This window comes from Eubalaena glacialis, chromosome 11 (genome assembly GCF_028564815.1).
Source record: "Eubalaena glacialis isolate mEubGla1 chromosome 11, mEubGla1.1.hap2.+ XY, whole genome shotgun sequence".
Classification (NCBI taxonomy): domain Eukaryota; kingdom Metazoa; phylum Chordata; class Mammalia; order Artiodactyla; family Balaenidae; genus Eubalaena; species Eubalaena glacialis.
In genome coordinates, this window is record NC_083726.1 from 20,078,040 (window position 1) to 20,093,213 (window position 15,174).

Genomic DNA, 15,174 nt, shown 5'->3' on the forward strand with positions numbered 1-15,174 from the left:
TGCCATGAGAATAAACTGAAATCATTTTAGTAGTACTAAGCCAAGGAGATAAGCTGACTTTATTAAACATCTTACCCAGAATCAAATATCCAAAAGACTAATCAGATCATTATTTGCATATTCACTATTCACAGAGTGTAATAGTATATAGTATAGATGAATAGTTTGTAACATCCCACACATGTATCGTGCCACGTATAATACTATGTGAAAATTATTGATACTCATTATAATGACTTTGAGGCATCATAAGGCACAAAGTATCTTGTACATAATATGTTCAGTATATATTTTTTATATTGTCACTTGATAATCCATGCATGGTAATTCATTTACCTAGAATATTCTGATTCTTAGAGCATTCCATTTTCATTGTGTTTGCTGTGAAATGTATTTACTATTAGGAATAAAATGTCTCCTAAGTAAGATAAAGTATAACCAGTATATTGTTTGTTTTTAGTTACCTCAGAGAGTTATTTTGTGAGGCTTAGACAGCTTCAGATATTTTTGTTGTTGTTCAGTAAACCAGTTACATCTTAATATCTGATCTGCTTTTGAACTTCTCAAAAGAATATTCATGGCCCCCTGATAGATTCTTCATTATAATGAATACACAGTTTTATATTGTTTGTTCTCATAACTTATTAAAACATTTACTGTGTATGCTTAGGAAGAAGAAGCAGACATTGAAGGAATTCAGTATAAAACACTACGAACATTTCACCATGGAGTCAGGGTCGATGGCATAGCTTGGAGCCCAGAGACTAGACTTAATTCATTGCCTCCAGTAATCAAGTAAGTTTAACATTGTCAAGGAAAGGCAAAAGATTAGAAAATTTCAGCTCTGGTTATAAATACTTTACAACAGCATAGTCCCAGTTGTGGGGAGAAGAGCTACAGTTGACGCCTGAACAACGTGGCAGGGGGTGGTTATAACCTGGGTATAATTTATAAACAGCACTCCCTATCCGAGGTTCCTCCACATCTGAGGATTCAACCAACCACAGACTGTGTAGTATTTACTATCGAAAAATATCCACATATAAATAGACCTGTGGAGTTCAAACTCATGTTGTTCAAGGGTCAATTTGTACTTTATTTCCCTGCAACTTTTAATTTCATCTCCGAGAAAGCCTTGGACAAGAGAAGGCATTTCCCTGCTGGCTTTGATCTATTTCTTCCAATGGCTCTTAACTAATCATTGAAAAGGCATGGTAGCAGAGATCTACCAACATATCCAGGTCTATAGATTAGGAGCCTTCTTTAATTTAAACTTTATTTAAATTAAATAAACTTAGAGGACTTCCATGGCAGTCCAGTGGTTAAGACTCCGCGTTTCCACTGCAGGGGGCACGGGTTTGATCCCTGGTCAGAGAACTAAGATCCCGAATGCCACGCGGCTCGGCCAAAAAAATAAATAAATAAAATTAATTAATTAATTAAACTAAATGTATTAGTTGAGAAAAAATGGTTAACTTTAATGCAGTCAGAACTTGAGAAATTTAGATCCATATGATACTCATTTATCTGAAGACAATTGGAAATAAACTTTGTTTTCCAATATATAAATATAACTTCTATTTCTTCCTCAGCCATAATCTGACATGCTGAGAATCTAAAAATTTTAGGATTGAAGGCAAACTAGTTAAAAAATAGTTGTTTATTGATTAGATTTTGTTTTTTAATGTAACATACATTGATGTACTTCTAAACAGTACCTTAAATGTTACGGTCAGTGTGAATAATACTCCAGCTTTTAGTAGATAGAAGTATATCAGCTTTTATAGGTATAAAAAGATTATCATCTTCTGTCTGATTTATTGAATTCAATATATCTTAAAGTAAGAAGGCTTATGGATAACTGAAGAAGACAAAGACTAAGATGTATAACTATTTTTAATATCTAAAATTATTAACTATTTTAATATCTAATATTGACCTAGGTAAATAAAGATGCCCATCCTTTTCTGCCTTTAAGAAAAAGTTAAACATTAAATTCATGTGGTGATTTATAATAAAATTCTACACGTTTCTTATTAAAGAGACAAATCCAATATACTAATTTTTGTATGTTTTCCAAAGATATTTAAGTGCCTCCTACTTTGAGTAATAGTTGTAATAACACTTTTTACAACAGAACCACAGCATCCCCTTTCTGCCCAAACAAAAACATGATTATGAGTTATGAAAACAGCTTTGGTGGTTGGAGGTGGGGAGAACTTTCACTTAGGCTAAAAATGGGTTTGTTTTCATTTTCTTACTTCCAGATTTTGCACTTCTGCTGCTGATATGAAAATTAGATTATTTACTTCAGACCTTCAAGATAAAAATGAATACAAGGTATGTTGACAAGTATAATTTGTAAATCTTTATTTTAAAACATATTTATTATTTTTGCTTTTTTAATTGGATTTATCCCAATTTAAAATGACTTTATGGTTACCTTTAAAATATGTAGTTTAGAATCTCATTTACTCTATTTTAGGCTGTAGTAAGTAACTAGGATCATAGTAAAGACTGTAGATTATAAATCTGAGATCACTTATTAAAATATTAGGTAGACACAGCAAATGAGGGAGAATTAGAAATTCAGTATAATAGACATGAACACACATAGAGTAAGAGTTGAACTTCAAGGGAACAAACACAGTACAGCATAGTGAGAGACAGGACTACAAAGTGGCTAAAAGCACAGACACAGGAGCCAGACCACCTGGGTTTGAAGCCCAGCTCTACCACTTTAGTAATAGTGTGACTTTGGTCAAATTCCCAATCTCTTTGTGCTCATTTCCTTACCTGTAAAATGGGGATGATCATAGCTTCTGCCTCATAAGTCAGACAAAGACAAATACTATGTGATCTCACTTATGGGAGGAATTTTTTTAAAAGCTGAACTCATAGAAACTGAATAGAATGGTGGTTGTCAGGGCCTGGGGAGTGTGGGAAATGGGGAGATGATGATTGAAGGGTACAGACTTCCAGTTATAAATGGAATAAGTTCTGGGGATCTACTGTACATCATGATGAGTATAGTTAACAAGTATACTGTATTATATACTTGAAAGTTGCTAAGAGAGTAGAATGTTCTCACCACAAAACAAAAATGGTAATTTTATGAGGTGATAGAGGTATTAACTAACCCTATTGTAGTCATTTCACTAATCCTATTATGGTAATCATTTCACAATATATATGTATATCAAATCATCGTGTTGTATACCTTAGACTTACACAGTGTTATATATCTCAATAAAGTGGGGGGGAATTCATTAAATGAATACCTCTCAGTTTGGATTGAAACTGAATCATGTTTTTTATGAGAACAGTATTGCCTTCTTGACTTTCTAGTAAATCAAAACTATGAATAATGTTATAAAACAAAGATAAACTATAAACCTTTCCAATCATTTAGAAAACAGTAAAAGTTATGCTCTAAACTATGTACAATGGGCTATATACAATTTTACCATAATACAGTGCACTGTATATATTAATTTAAAGCTGTATCAGTGACTATCTGTGCAAATGGCACATAAAACTTTGACTCATCAAAAGTCAATAGTTACTAACAATTATTGTTAGTTATAATAGACATTAAATATTTAATGTTAATTTGATTTGGCTTGTAGACTGTGACATAAGCTTTGAAGAATGATTTGGAGGACCTGGGTTTGTTAAACTTACACAGGAATGTTTGAATCAAATCCTTTTTTTTCCTAATTACATATTTCCAAATAGTAAGCAGTACCAAATAGAACCACTTTATTAATCTTACAACTGAGATCAAATTCAAGTGTTTGGAAGGAAAATAGGAAGCAAGAACAATATCCATTAAAATATTTAAATATCTGATATCTGACAGACCTGTTTAGGATTTCAGTTGTAAAGATTTAGACTGATTGGACCTGCCTGCTTGCATAGTCCTCTACCTTATAATTTCCCATTTATTTCTTCTGTGGCCAGAAGATAATTGCTGGGTTGTTGTGATAATGGGCTTATAATACTAGCTGTCTCCAGTGCTGGCAGTCACATTGAGCAAGTGAATGAAGACAGTAGAAGGTGAAGTCCATGCTATGTGTTTATTAGGGAGCAGCCAGTGTACAGAGCAGCAGGTATGAGGTAAAAAATCGAAGGGGACTCTATTTCAGAGCCCCTAGAAAGTTCTTCTAGCTTTAACTTTTATTTAACCTTTATGTAATAAGTGAGAAATGAGGTGATATGAGGACAGGTACAGTTTAAAAAAAAAAAAAGTCTCTGTTTTTGTAAGAAATGCACACTAGAAAAGAAAAATCAAGCTAATAACAGTGTGTTGAATGATCAGCTTCTTTCCAAGATAAACCTTCTAGAAAGGTGGGTGTATAAATCATGTTTTAAAAATAGCAGATTGCTTAAGAAATATTTATAGAAAAGAGAAGCATGCAGTGAAAGCAATGAAGTAAAAATATTAGGTAGGAATATTGTAGGTTATTTTCCTGTGTTCTTACTAACTTTTCCCCTTATGTCAGGTTTTAGAGGGCCATTCAGATTTCATTAATGGTTTGGTATTTGATCCCAAAGAAGGCCAAGAAATTGCAAGTGTGAGTGATGATCATACCTGCAGGTATGTTGCTTATATAAGTTACAGCCAAATTTTTGAATTTTCATCTTATTTTAATGAGAATTACATTTTAAAAATTAGAGAAAAGTGAACTTCTATATATATTCCACAAAATGTTATAGAAGAAGCATACTTTACTTAAAATGTAAGTATGACACCAACATAAGTTTCAAAACCAGTGAGTTGAGTTCTCATCCCATTTAATGGAAACTTGCCTTGCTGATTCATGGGTGCCTCTCTGCCTCTTATTTTAGATTTGCACATTTATGAAATCTAAATATATATTAGGTCAAACAGTGGACACAATCAATAGGATAATAAAAGGCATTTGCCATATTGTGAAGTTATTTCATAGATCCTATCTGATAAGTTAGTGTTTAATAATGAACTGAGAATCTCATTTGCTAGAGCAAGACTCGCGGGAAATTTAGTGTTTTGACAAATTCGAAAGTGTCTGTATAAAGTTTTTCTGTAGATACAATACATTACAGTATCACATTCTCCCACCTCACCCCCTAGTTTGGAACAGATGAGGTGGCTATAACGTTTTAATAGTGCCTAAAGCTGGAGAATATCACAAGTAAAGAACGAGATGAAGAGCAAGAGTAGGAGGTGGAAATAAGCTGAAGAGTCAGGAGTGAAGCAGTCATTAGAGGAGTGCCCGTTGCTTCATTTGCTTTGACAGTACTGTGAGCAAAAAGAACCACCAAAAAAAACAAAAACAAAAACGCTGCTCTGCTATTTTGCATAGCTTTAATGTTTGATAAAGGTATGACAAAATCGTTAGTATTAGTAAATACTTGTATACATGTAAAACTACTAAATATGTGTCCTTTCACATTGGAAGTAAAGCCACTAGCTTCTTCTTAAATTTTAATCTTCTCAATAGCTCATCTTTTTAAAGCTATAGAGTCATAGGCCATTATTTTTTATAAAATTTTCATGTCAAGGACATGAAAGATTTACATGACATTAAGATTGTAGGGTCCCAAGTGTTAAAAAAAACTAAGTTTGTATAGAGACAGAAAAGTAAGTGGGGCCATTTTTAATGTAAAGCTTAAATTAGATCACTAGAAAGAAATAATGACGTTTTAATTCTCTAACACACGGAGCATCCTAGTCGCAAGCATTTGGAATAATGAAACCTGAGAAGGGGGAAAATGAGTGTGTTTGCAAGCCAAGGAATAGCCTCTGAATAGTGAACAACAGCCAGAGAGACCTGGGATTACATTCAGAGATCTGTGATTTTTTTCTTGTAGGAGACTTTGGGATTTTCATAGAATAGTAAAATTGTCCTAAAATATAGGGGACTGACAGAGGGTGGCCAGCTTTTTGTCAAGTGAGAAGAATTTTTTAAAGTTCTGCTGCCTTCTATTATTACCATTATTTTATTTTAAAAAGAACATTATTACTCTAAAAAGGAGAAGGAACTTAACTTCAAAGTAAGTCCTTTAATTTAAATAAATTTAACTTTTTGAAATTTACTATGTTGCTCCTAATTGTCTTACTTTGCTAGGCTGTGGTTGATGGTGTTACTGTTCAGTGAATACTTGTTCTCCCTTCCCCGCTCCTGTGGAAGGAGCTTTTCCCACTTCGTTGGGCTTAGCCATGTGACTTGTTTAAGCCAGTGTAATGTTAGCAGGTGTGACCCAAGCAGACACTTTAAATGTTTTACATGGTTTGTCCTGACCAACTGTCCTCTGTCTTCTCCTATAATATAAGCATGTCCTAGACAGCTACTGGCCCCAGAATGCAAAGCACATTAAGCAGATATGGAACCATCTGGCATTATGAAATAGAACTTCCCACAGACCCATGAGCAAGAAATGTATGCTTATTTTTCTAAGTCTCTGAGATTTTGGAGGTTGGTAACATCATTGTAGCAATAGCTGGAGAGCTAAATTTAGAATTTATCAGCTTAATTTGCCAACCAGAAGGGCATTTCTGATTGGCTTTTAAAGTCAAATTTCTTGGGCTGAAAGCTAAACAATATAGATAAGATTTTTAACAGAAACAGAAGATATAAGTAAATCAAGTTTAAGGAAGAGTAGTAACATATACTCTCAAAGTAACAAAGGAAAGAAGGAATTCTCAGGGGACAAACTACAACAGAAAAATGTTTCAGTACAACTGTCTTCATTAACTCAAAGTACAGAATTGCCAAGTTACGAATAAAGACACCAGCCAAATGGCAGCTGTGCAATTTGGGCAGATGAAATAGCCATTTACATCCCAGGAATCATTCCTGTCACTGTACTAAAGTAATGCCTACCATAGTCTGGGTCTCTATGTTGTTGGTAAAGATACCTTAGTGATATCCTTGTCCAATCATACTCAAAGCCTATGTCATCTTGGGAGGAGTATTATATGCTGGTGATACCATGCTTTAAAATGACATGCTAAATAGAATAACTAGACTGAAGTTCAGTAAAGAAGTAGAGGATTTTAACAACATTTTAAACCAACTAGAAATATACAAAACACTCCACACACTCCCAACATCAGCAGAATACACATTCTTCTCAAGTGTACCTGGAACACTCTTTAGAATAAACCATATGTTAGTCCTCAAAATAAATCTACATAATTTTTTTAAAGATTGAAATCATACAAAGTATCTTCTTTGATCACAGTAGAATGAACTAGAAATCATTAACAGAAGGAAAATAGAACATCTACAGATACATGGAAATTAAATAACACACTGTCATTAATTAGCCAGTGGGTCAAGAAGGAAATCACAAGGGAAATTAGAAAATACCTTGAGATGAGTGAAAATGAAAACACAACATACAGAATTTATGGGACGCAGTAAAAGCAGTGCTCAGCGGGAAATTTATAGCTGTGAGCACCTACATTAAAAAGAAGAAAGAACTCAAATCAGTAACCTAAATTGACACCTTAAGAAGCTAGAAAAAAAGAATAAAGACACCCAAAGCTAGCAGAAGTAAGGAAATAATAAAGATTAGAGCAGAGATGAACAACATAGGGAATGGAAAACAATAGAATCAATGACACCAAAAGATGTTTCTTTGAAAAGATATAACAAAATTAACATATATAGCTAAAACATATTATAGCTAAAATTAATTAGCTAGACAGACGAAGAGAAAACACTACAAATGGTAAAATCAGAAAAAGTGGGGACATTACTACCAACCTTACAGAAATGAAAAGGATTTTAAGAGAATACTATGAATAGTTATACACCAACAAATTAGATAACCTAGGTGACATGGACAAATTCCTGGAAACATGAAACTGCCAAAATTCAAGGAAAAAATAGAAAATCTGAATAAACTTATAGCAAATAAAGAAATTGAATCAGTAATCAAAAATTTCCCAACAAAGAAAGGCCAGGACAGGATTCTTCACTGGTAAATTCTACCAAACATTTAAAGAAGAATTAACCACCAGTCTCTCAAATGCTTTCAGAAAGTAGAATAGGAAGAAACACTTTCTAACTCATTCTGTAAGGCCAGCATTATCCTGATACCAAAACCAGACAAAGACATCCCCAAAAAAGAAAACTGCACACCAATATTCCTTATAAATACAGATGCAGAATCCTCAACAACATCCAGCTAAAACTAGAAAACTCTGAGAAGAAAACCAGCAAATCTTTATGACCTTGGATTTGGCAATGGTTTCTTAAATATGACACCAAAAACACATTTATTAAAAATAAATTGGACTTCATCAAAATTTAAAACTCTTGGACACCAGAGGACCCTATCAAGAGAGTGAAAAGAGATCCCACTGAATGGGAGAAGATATTTGCGAATTATATATCTGATAAGGGTCTTATACAAGATATGCAAGGAACTCTTACAATTCAACAATAAAGAGACAGACAACCCAATCAAAAAATGGGCAAAGGACATGAGTAGACAGTTGTCTAGAGAAGATATACAAGTAGCCAACAAGCACGTGAAAAGATGCTGAATGTCATTAGGGAAATGCAAATCAAAAACAAAGTGAAATACCACTAACACTCACTAAAATAACTGTAAACAAAAAGTCAGAAAAAAAACAAGTGTTGAAGAATGTGAAGAAACTGAAACCCTCATAGTTTTCTGGCAGGAATGTAAAATGGTGCAGCGGGCATGGAATAGAGTTTGGCAGTTCCTCAAAAAGTTAAACATGTGACCCAGCATTTCCAATCCTAGGTATATACCCAAAAGAATTAAAAACAGGTGTTCATTCAGACAAAAACTTGTAGAGGAATATTCCTAGCAGCACTGTTTACAGTAGCCAAAAGGTGGAAGCAACCCAGATATCCATCAGTAAATGAAAGGACAAACAAAATGTGGTGTATCCATACACTGAAATAGTATTCAGCTGTAAAAAAAGAATGAAGTACAGATACATGCTACACCATGGGTGAAACTTGAAAACACTATGCTAAGTAAAAGAAGCCAGACATAAAATTGTCTGTGATTCCATTATATAAAATCTCCAGAAGAAGCAAATCCATAGAAACAAAACAGATGGTGGTTGCCAGGAAGTTGGAGGACAAGAACTTAGGAGTGACTGCTTAATGGGTACAGTGTTTCCTTTTGGAATAATGAAAATGTTCTAGAACTAAATAGTGGTGGTGGTTGCAGAACACTGTGAATGTGCCAAGTGTCCCTGTACGCTTTAAAATGATTAAAATGGGGAGTAAAATAAGTGAATAAAATTTTTTAAATACTAAGCTTTATTATGTAGTCCTACAATATGGAACAGTGCTACAGTATGGATTCTTAAACACTTTGTACTATAAAGAGCAGAAGAAAGGTTTCTCTGCCTCTGCCAACTCAAAAAACATTATTTTAAATACATTGTTGATCTGTGCATATTTTCTGATGTTTGACTCTGGCATTTTCAAGGAGACACAGTATTATAATCAGCTAAGAGATTTGTGGCCTTAGGGACACCATTTCAAAACAATCTGTCCCCTGAGCAGGTTCATAAAGCTTATGTATTTTGTTGAAAATTTCCAAATTCTGAATCAGAATGAAGATAGTCTCACTTGTACTAGTGTGTCAGTCTATCCATTAAAAAGTTATCACTTGTTTATCTCGTGATATAGAGAATGAATGTATAGAGAATAAATTAATATAGAGACTAGTTCATTCAGTCGGCAAATATCAAGTGTCTACTATGTGCCAGGTACTGTGCTGGGTACTTGGTAATCACTGATACGTTTTTAAACCTGTGAATAATCATTTCAGAACCATTTTAATCTTCTCTAAGACTGACAAAAGTATTTTATTTTCTATAAATGAATTACAGTATTAATAAGTAAATATTACTAAATATTTTATGGAATGCCTTACTGCATACTAACCAACACTAAGTGCCTTACCTATGTAAATTTATTTGATTTTTACAGCAACTCCAAGATAGGTTCAATTTTTACCCTCGTTTTACAAGATGGGAAGGCAGGGCATAGAGAGGCTAATAATTTGTGGAAAGGGACATAGCTATTAAGGAGAGGAACTCAAATATCAAGCAGTGTGGCTCTAGTACCTGCACTCTTAATTCACTCACTCTTCTGCCTGAGTGTCTTTTTTTTTTTTTTTTTGGCTGTGTTGTCTTCCTTGCTGCGCAGAGGCTTTCTCCAGTTGCAGCGAGCGGGGGCTACTCTTCATTGCGGTGCGTGGGCTTCTCATTGCAGTGGCTTCTCTTGTGGCAGAGCATGGGCTCTAGGTGCGCGGGCTTCAGTGGTTGCAGAGCACGCTGGCTCAGCAGTTGTGGCTCGCGGGCTCTAGAGCAGAGGCTCAGTAGTTGTGACACACGGGCTTAGTTGCTCCCCGGCATGTGGGATCTTCCCGGATCAGGGCTCAAACCCATGTCCCCTGCATTGGTAGGCAGATTCTTAACCACTGCACCACCAGGGAAGCCCCTGAGTGGCAATTTTCAAATTCATCCTGAGAAGATGGTATTTGTATCTAATAATATTTTAGATGTTTATTACTTCTCTGCATTCTCTAATATGACTTCATTTTTATCTAAGATTCCATCTAGTTTTAATAAATTTATTTTATTTATTTATGGCTGGTTGGGTCTTCGTTGCTGTGCACAGGCTTTCTCTAGTTGCGGTGAATGGGGGCTACTCTTCGCTGCAGTGCGTGGGCTTCTCATTGCGGTGGCTTCCCCTGCTGTGGAGCATAGGCTCTAGGCACACGGGATTCAATAGTTGTGGAGCAGGGGCCCAGCCGCTCCGCGGCATGTGGGATCTTCCCGGACCAGGGCTCGAACCCATGTCCCCTGCATTGGCAGGCGGATTCCCAACCACTGCGCTACCAGGGAAGTCCTCCATCTAGTTTTAGTATTCTATAATCTCTGCAAGTTTATAAGAAAATTGAGTTCTCATTTAACTCAGTGGTTTTTTATCAGTCCCAAAACCCCCTTTTTAAACAAACATTTTCTAATGTCTACTATATAATCTTAAATGAAACTCATGGAAAATATAACCTATCAAAATATATAATTGTAAAAAATATTATTTTAATTGTACTACATTTCTGTTAAATGCTAATAATAATATTTTAAATAAAATAGTATTTTAACTATACTACACATTTCTATAAAAAACAGATTGTTATAGAATAACAGCGCAGTGTATATGCTCAGATACGACTGCATAAGAAGAAATAGTGAAGTGTAGTCTTTGTCACTCTTTACAAGGAATAAATTTGAGTATCAGAAAAATAAGATAACAGGAAACTGTAAGGCAGAGAGGCAAAGCTGCCAAGTTACACAGTTCCAGGGATATGGTTTGCAGAGTACGATGTAAATAGTGCCATCTGGAGTTTTGCAATGTCATAGCCTTGGGCAAAACTAGTTATTAGAATAAAAACTCAAGTCAGTAGTAATTTTTAAAATTTTACAATGGGAAGTGAAAGAGTATGGAAATAATGCTAATCAAAATAGAAATAACATGACAAGACAAATTATAGGATATCACGTTGAAAAAATAAGGAAGGATAACATTCTTGCAAATCAGCCAGTTTTTATATGGATAGTATCAAAATAATTCACTGTTATGTCAGGGGATGGAGTACTAACAAAATTGCAAAAAACATATCTCCTATCTTGAAATGGCCCCACCTTTTGAGGTATTTCTAAATTTTACTGTGATATTCAAAAGTCATGTAGAATGTCTAGTATCCCTGGTTACCTTTCACTAAATGCTTGTAGCACCCCAATCATTAGGATAACCAAAAATGTCCCCTAGGTGTTAGAATCCCCCCCTGCTGAGAATCGTTGATTTAGATAGTAAGTGACCAGGCCCTATTCTAAGTGTTTTATATGAATTAATTCATTTAATCCTCAAAAACCTTATTTGGTAGATTCTCTTATTCAAGAAGTTTTAGTCTTTTTATATTATTGAAAAAGCAGGTGTTCATATTACCTGTATGTTCTGATCAAAATCAAACATTATGTCAGGTTTAATAAAATTGATAGAATTATACTTAGTGTCATGTCTACAGATGTATTATCTTCTGTTTGTGAAGAATTCATAATTTTTTAAAAGATACCTTTGCTAAAACATTCTAGTACCAGTTCCTGAAATGAAGATGTCATGTTCCTTCTTCATATGTCATTAGCCCAGTTTTCATATGAGGAACAAGAGTAAGGAGAAATGGAGTTTTGTAGAGGATGAGGAAAATTATCCTAGATTAGACTGCTCTGGCCTTTTCACTAATAAGGTATTTTGCAAGGCCAGCCATGCTTTATTACCTTAGAGTCATCTCAGCACAGGAAGAGAGCCCTTGTGTTAGGTATTCAGTGAGTAAGTGGGTGAAGGAATGAATAAAATTCTGTATCTGTCACCACATCTTTATTAAAAAGATGCCATTACCAAAGCATCTGACAGGAGATGTGTTTAAGAAAAGAAATTCCCAAGTAAATCATAGGATTGCTAGGCATTCGGCCTCATGTGCTACACCATTTCTTTCTTCTTTTTTTTTTTTTTCAATTTATTTATTTATTTTTGGCTGTGTTGGGTCTTCGTTGCTGTGTGCGGGCTTTCTCTAGTTGCGGCGAGGCGGGGCTACACTTCGTTGCGGTGCACCAGCTTCTCATTGCAGTGGCTTCTCTTACTGCACAGCACGGGCTCTAGGCGCGTGAGCTTCAGTAGTTGTGGGACACGGGCTCAGTAGTTGTGGTGCACGGGCTTAGTTGTTCTGCGGCATGTGGGATCTTCCCCAACCAGGATTTGAACCCGTGTCCCCTGCATTGGCAGGCAGATTCTTAACCACTGCGCCACCAGGGAAGTCCCTACACCATTTCTTTTATGGTCCCTCATCAAGTCCACCATATACAGGTATGCCATATATACACATATATATGCACAGGAAAATACAAATACTAGTACTTCAAATTATGACCCAGCATCATCCAAAGAAGGTTAAAATCATTACAGTATTTGAGAGGTAAATAAGTGCATATTTAGAAAAATTTATTATCCCCTACTTCCAAAAGAAGGTAAAAATGGTGTTTAAGTATTTAATGGGTTAAGCTTATTATTTTAAAAACTCACTAATACAGAACATCTCATTCCCAGTCAGTGCCAAATAACAGATGTTCTTGTATATTAAAAACAGTACTGTTCTGTAAGAACAAGTCAGACCAACAAGTATTTATTAAACACGTTTAGTATAGCCAACATTTAGTACTTTGGGGGATACAGAAGAAATAGAAGACCCAGTACTCACTGTAACTACAAAGGATGTCAGAACTAAATCCATTTCCTCCTCCTCCTCCTCCTCCCTAATAATCTTTTAAAATATTAGATAAAATTTATGGTGAAGGAAAATTGGCTTTTAGAAACCAAGGAATTCTTAGTTTAAGACTAAAATAATAGAGGCATGTAATGTACCATTCACTTTGTCTGTGAAACTTGGGATATTAGTAGTTGCCATGTTCTAGCTGTCATCATTTTTAACAAGAATGGGAGAAAGGGTGGGAAATAAAAAATGATCTTTTTTTTTTTAGAAATATAACCAAATTACTGGATAAGGGAATACTAAATTACATACGATATTCACTCAGTAGTGTCATTTTTTAAAAATTATTACAAGATAAAAAGAGTGTTTATCAAATATCTTATATGTATCCCATGGTAGCTGAGTTCTTTCCATATCACTTCTGCTCATGTATATTTGAGTCTTCAAGATCGATAGTTAAGGCGGACTGTTCTCCCCCAACACCCCCCCCCCCAAGTTGAGATCACAAAGTAAGTGATCTTTTTAAAAATAGTCCCTGGTGGCGCAGTGGTTAAGAATCCACCTGCCAATGCGGGAGACACAGGTTCGATCCCTGGTCCAGGAAGATCCCACATGCTGCGGATTAACTAAGCCCGTGCGCCACAACTACTGAACCCACGTGCCTAGAGCCTGTGCTCCGCAACAAGAGAAGCCACTGCAATGAGAAGCCCGTGCACCGCAACGAAGAGTAGCCCCCACTCGCCACAACTAGAGAAAGCCTGCGCACAGCAATGAAGACCCAATGCAGACAAAAAATAAATTAAAAAAAAAATTTTTTTTTAATAAATAAAAATAGTCCTTGTGTGGGAAACAGAGAAAGAAAGGGACTGAGAGCCTTCTGAAGGTAAGCCAATGAAGCATTCCTTGGGAGATCAGTCTCCATTTAGGAGCAGTTAAACTATGCCTGAATAATTACAGGTACAATGTGAAATCAGAAGAATCTGTATTATTCATTATAATGTTATGGTTAAATAATTCCAGAAAAAAAGTTTTCTGCTTGTCTTCTAAAATTCCCTCTAGTTTTTTATAGCATTTTGAATCAAGATCAATCATTGCATAGTTCTAATAAGAGCTTTAAGAGTGAAATAAAAGAGACAATTTGTGTTGAGTTTACCTCTAGTGAATGAAACATAAGGATTCAATGTCTTTATAAGAAGCATCCAAAAATTCTAGTAAAACCTTTTGATCACATTTGCAGATCTTCTTTAATTCAAGGCAATGAAATAGTGTGTTAATGAAAGATTATAATAGAGTAAAAGTTATAAAATGATGAAAGAATTTTCTGAAATTTTATATGATCGTGAACTGGTAATACCACTGTCTAGTATTTAACTCTGTTCTCTCATGTGCTCTCGTAGATGAAATATAAAACCAGTACTTCAAAGTGTATTACCGTATCATTGATCGCAGTAACTTAAGCTTGCTTTATGTAGCCATTGTGTGGTTGTAATAAGTGAATTGTATAAATGAGAATCATATCCATGAACATTTTTCAGGTTTATTTTGAAAGTCCATTTATGTAACTGTTAAAGAGTACCTTCCCTCCTTTATAGCATATAGTCAAATTTCAGTTGCCAAGTATATCAAAATTTTTCTTGGAAATAATGAAAGGTTAGTATTTCCTGGGTAGTATTACTGGTGTTTGTGTTAAGGTTTATGCTAGTTAAAGGAAAAGTCCTTTTATTCTGAATTCCTTGAAGATGAAATAACTAAATACGATCTGTTTTGAAAACTACCATATGGTATTTCTTTGCAGTTGAGAGTTTAATATTGAGGGTTTTTTTTTTTAATCTTTATTGGAGTATAATTGCTTTACAA

At 34.9% G+C, this 15,174-nt stretch overlaps 1 protein-coding gene across 1 annotated transcript in view; it reads left to right on the forward strand.

The window, feature by feature from the left end:
• Positions 1-15,174, forward strand: part of NUP37 (nucleoporin 37) — a 43,002-nt gene that overhangs the window by 10,919 nt on the left and 16,909 nt on the right. Inside the window, exons 3-5 of the mRNA XM_061205366.1 lie at positions 671-795; positions 2,268-2,340; positions 4,506-4,600. Of these exons, the coding sequence (XP_061061349.1) occupies positions 671-795; positions 2,268-2,340; positions 4,506-4,600 (293 nt within the window). The remainder of the gene's footprint in view (positions 1-670; positions 796-2,267; positions 2,341-4,505; positions 4,601-15,174) is intronic.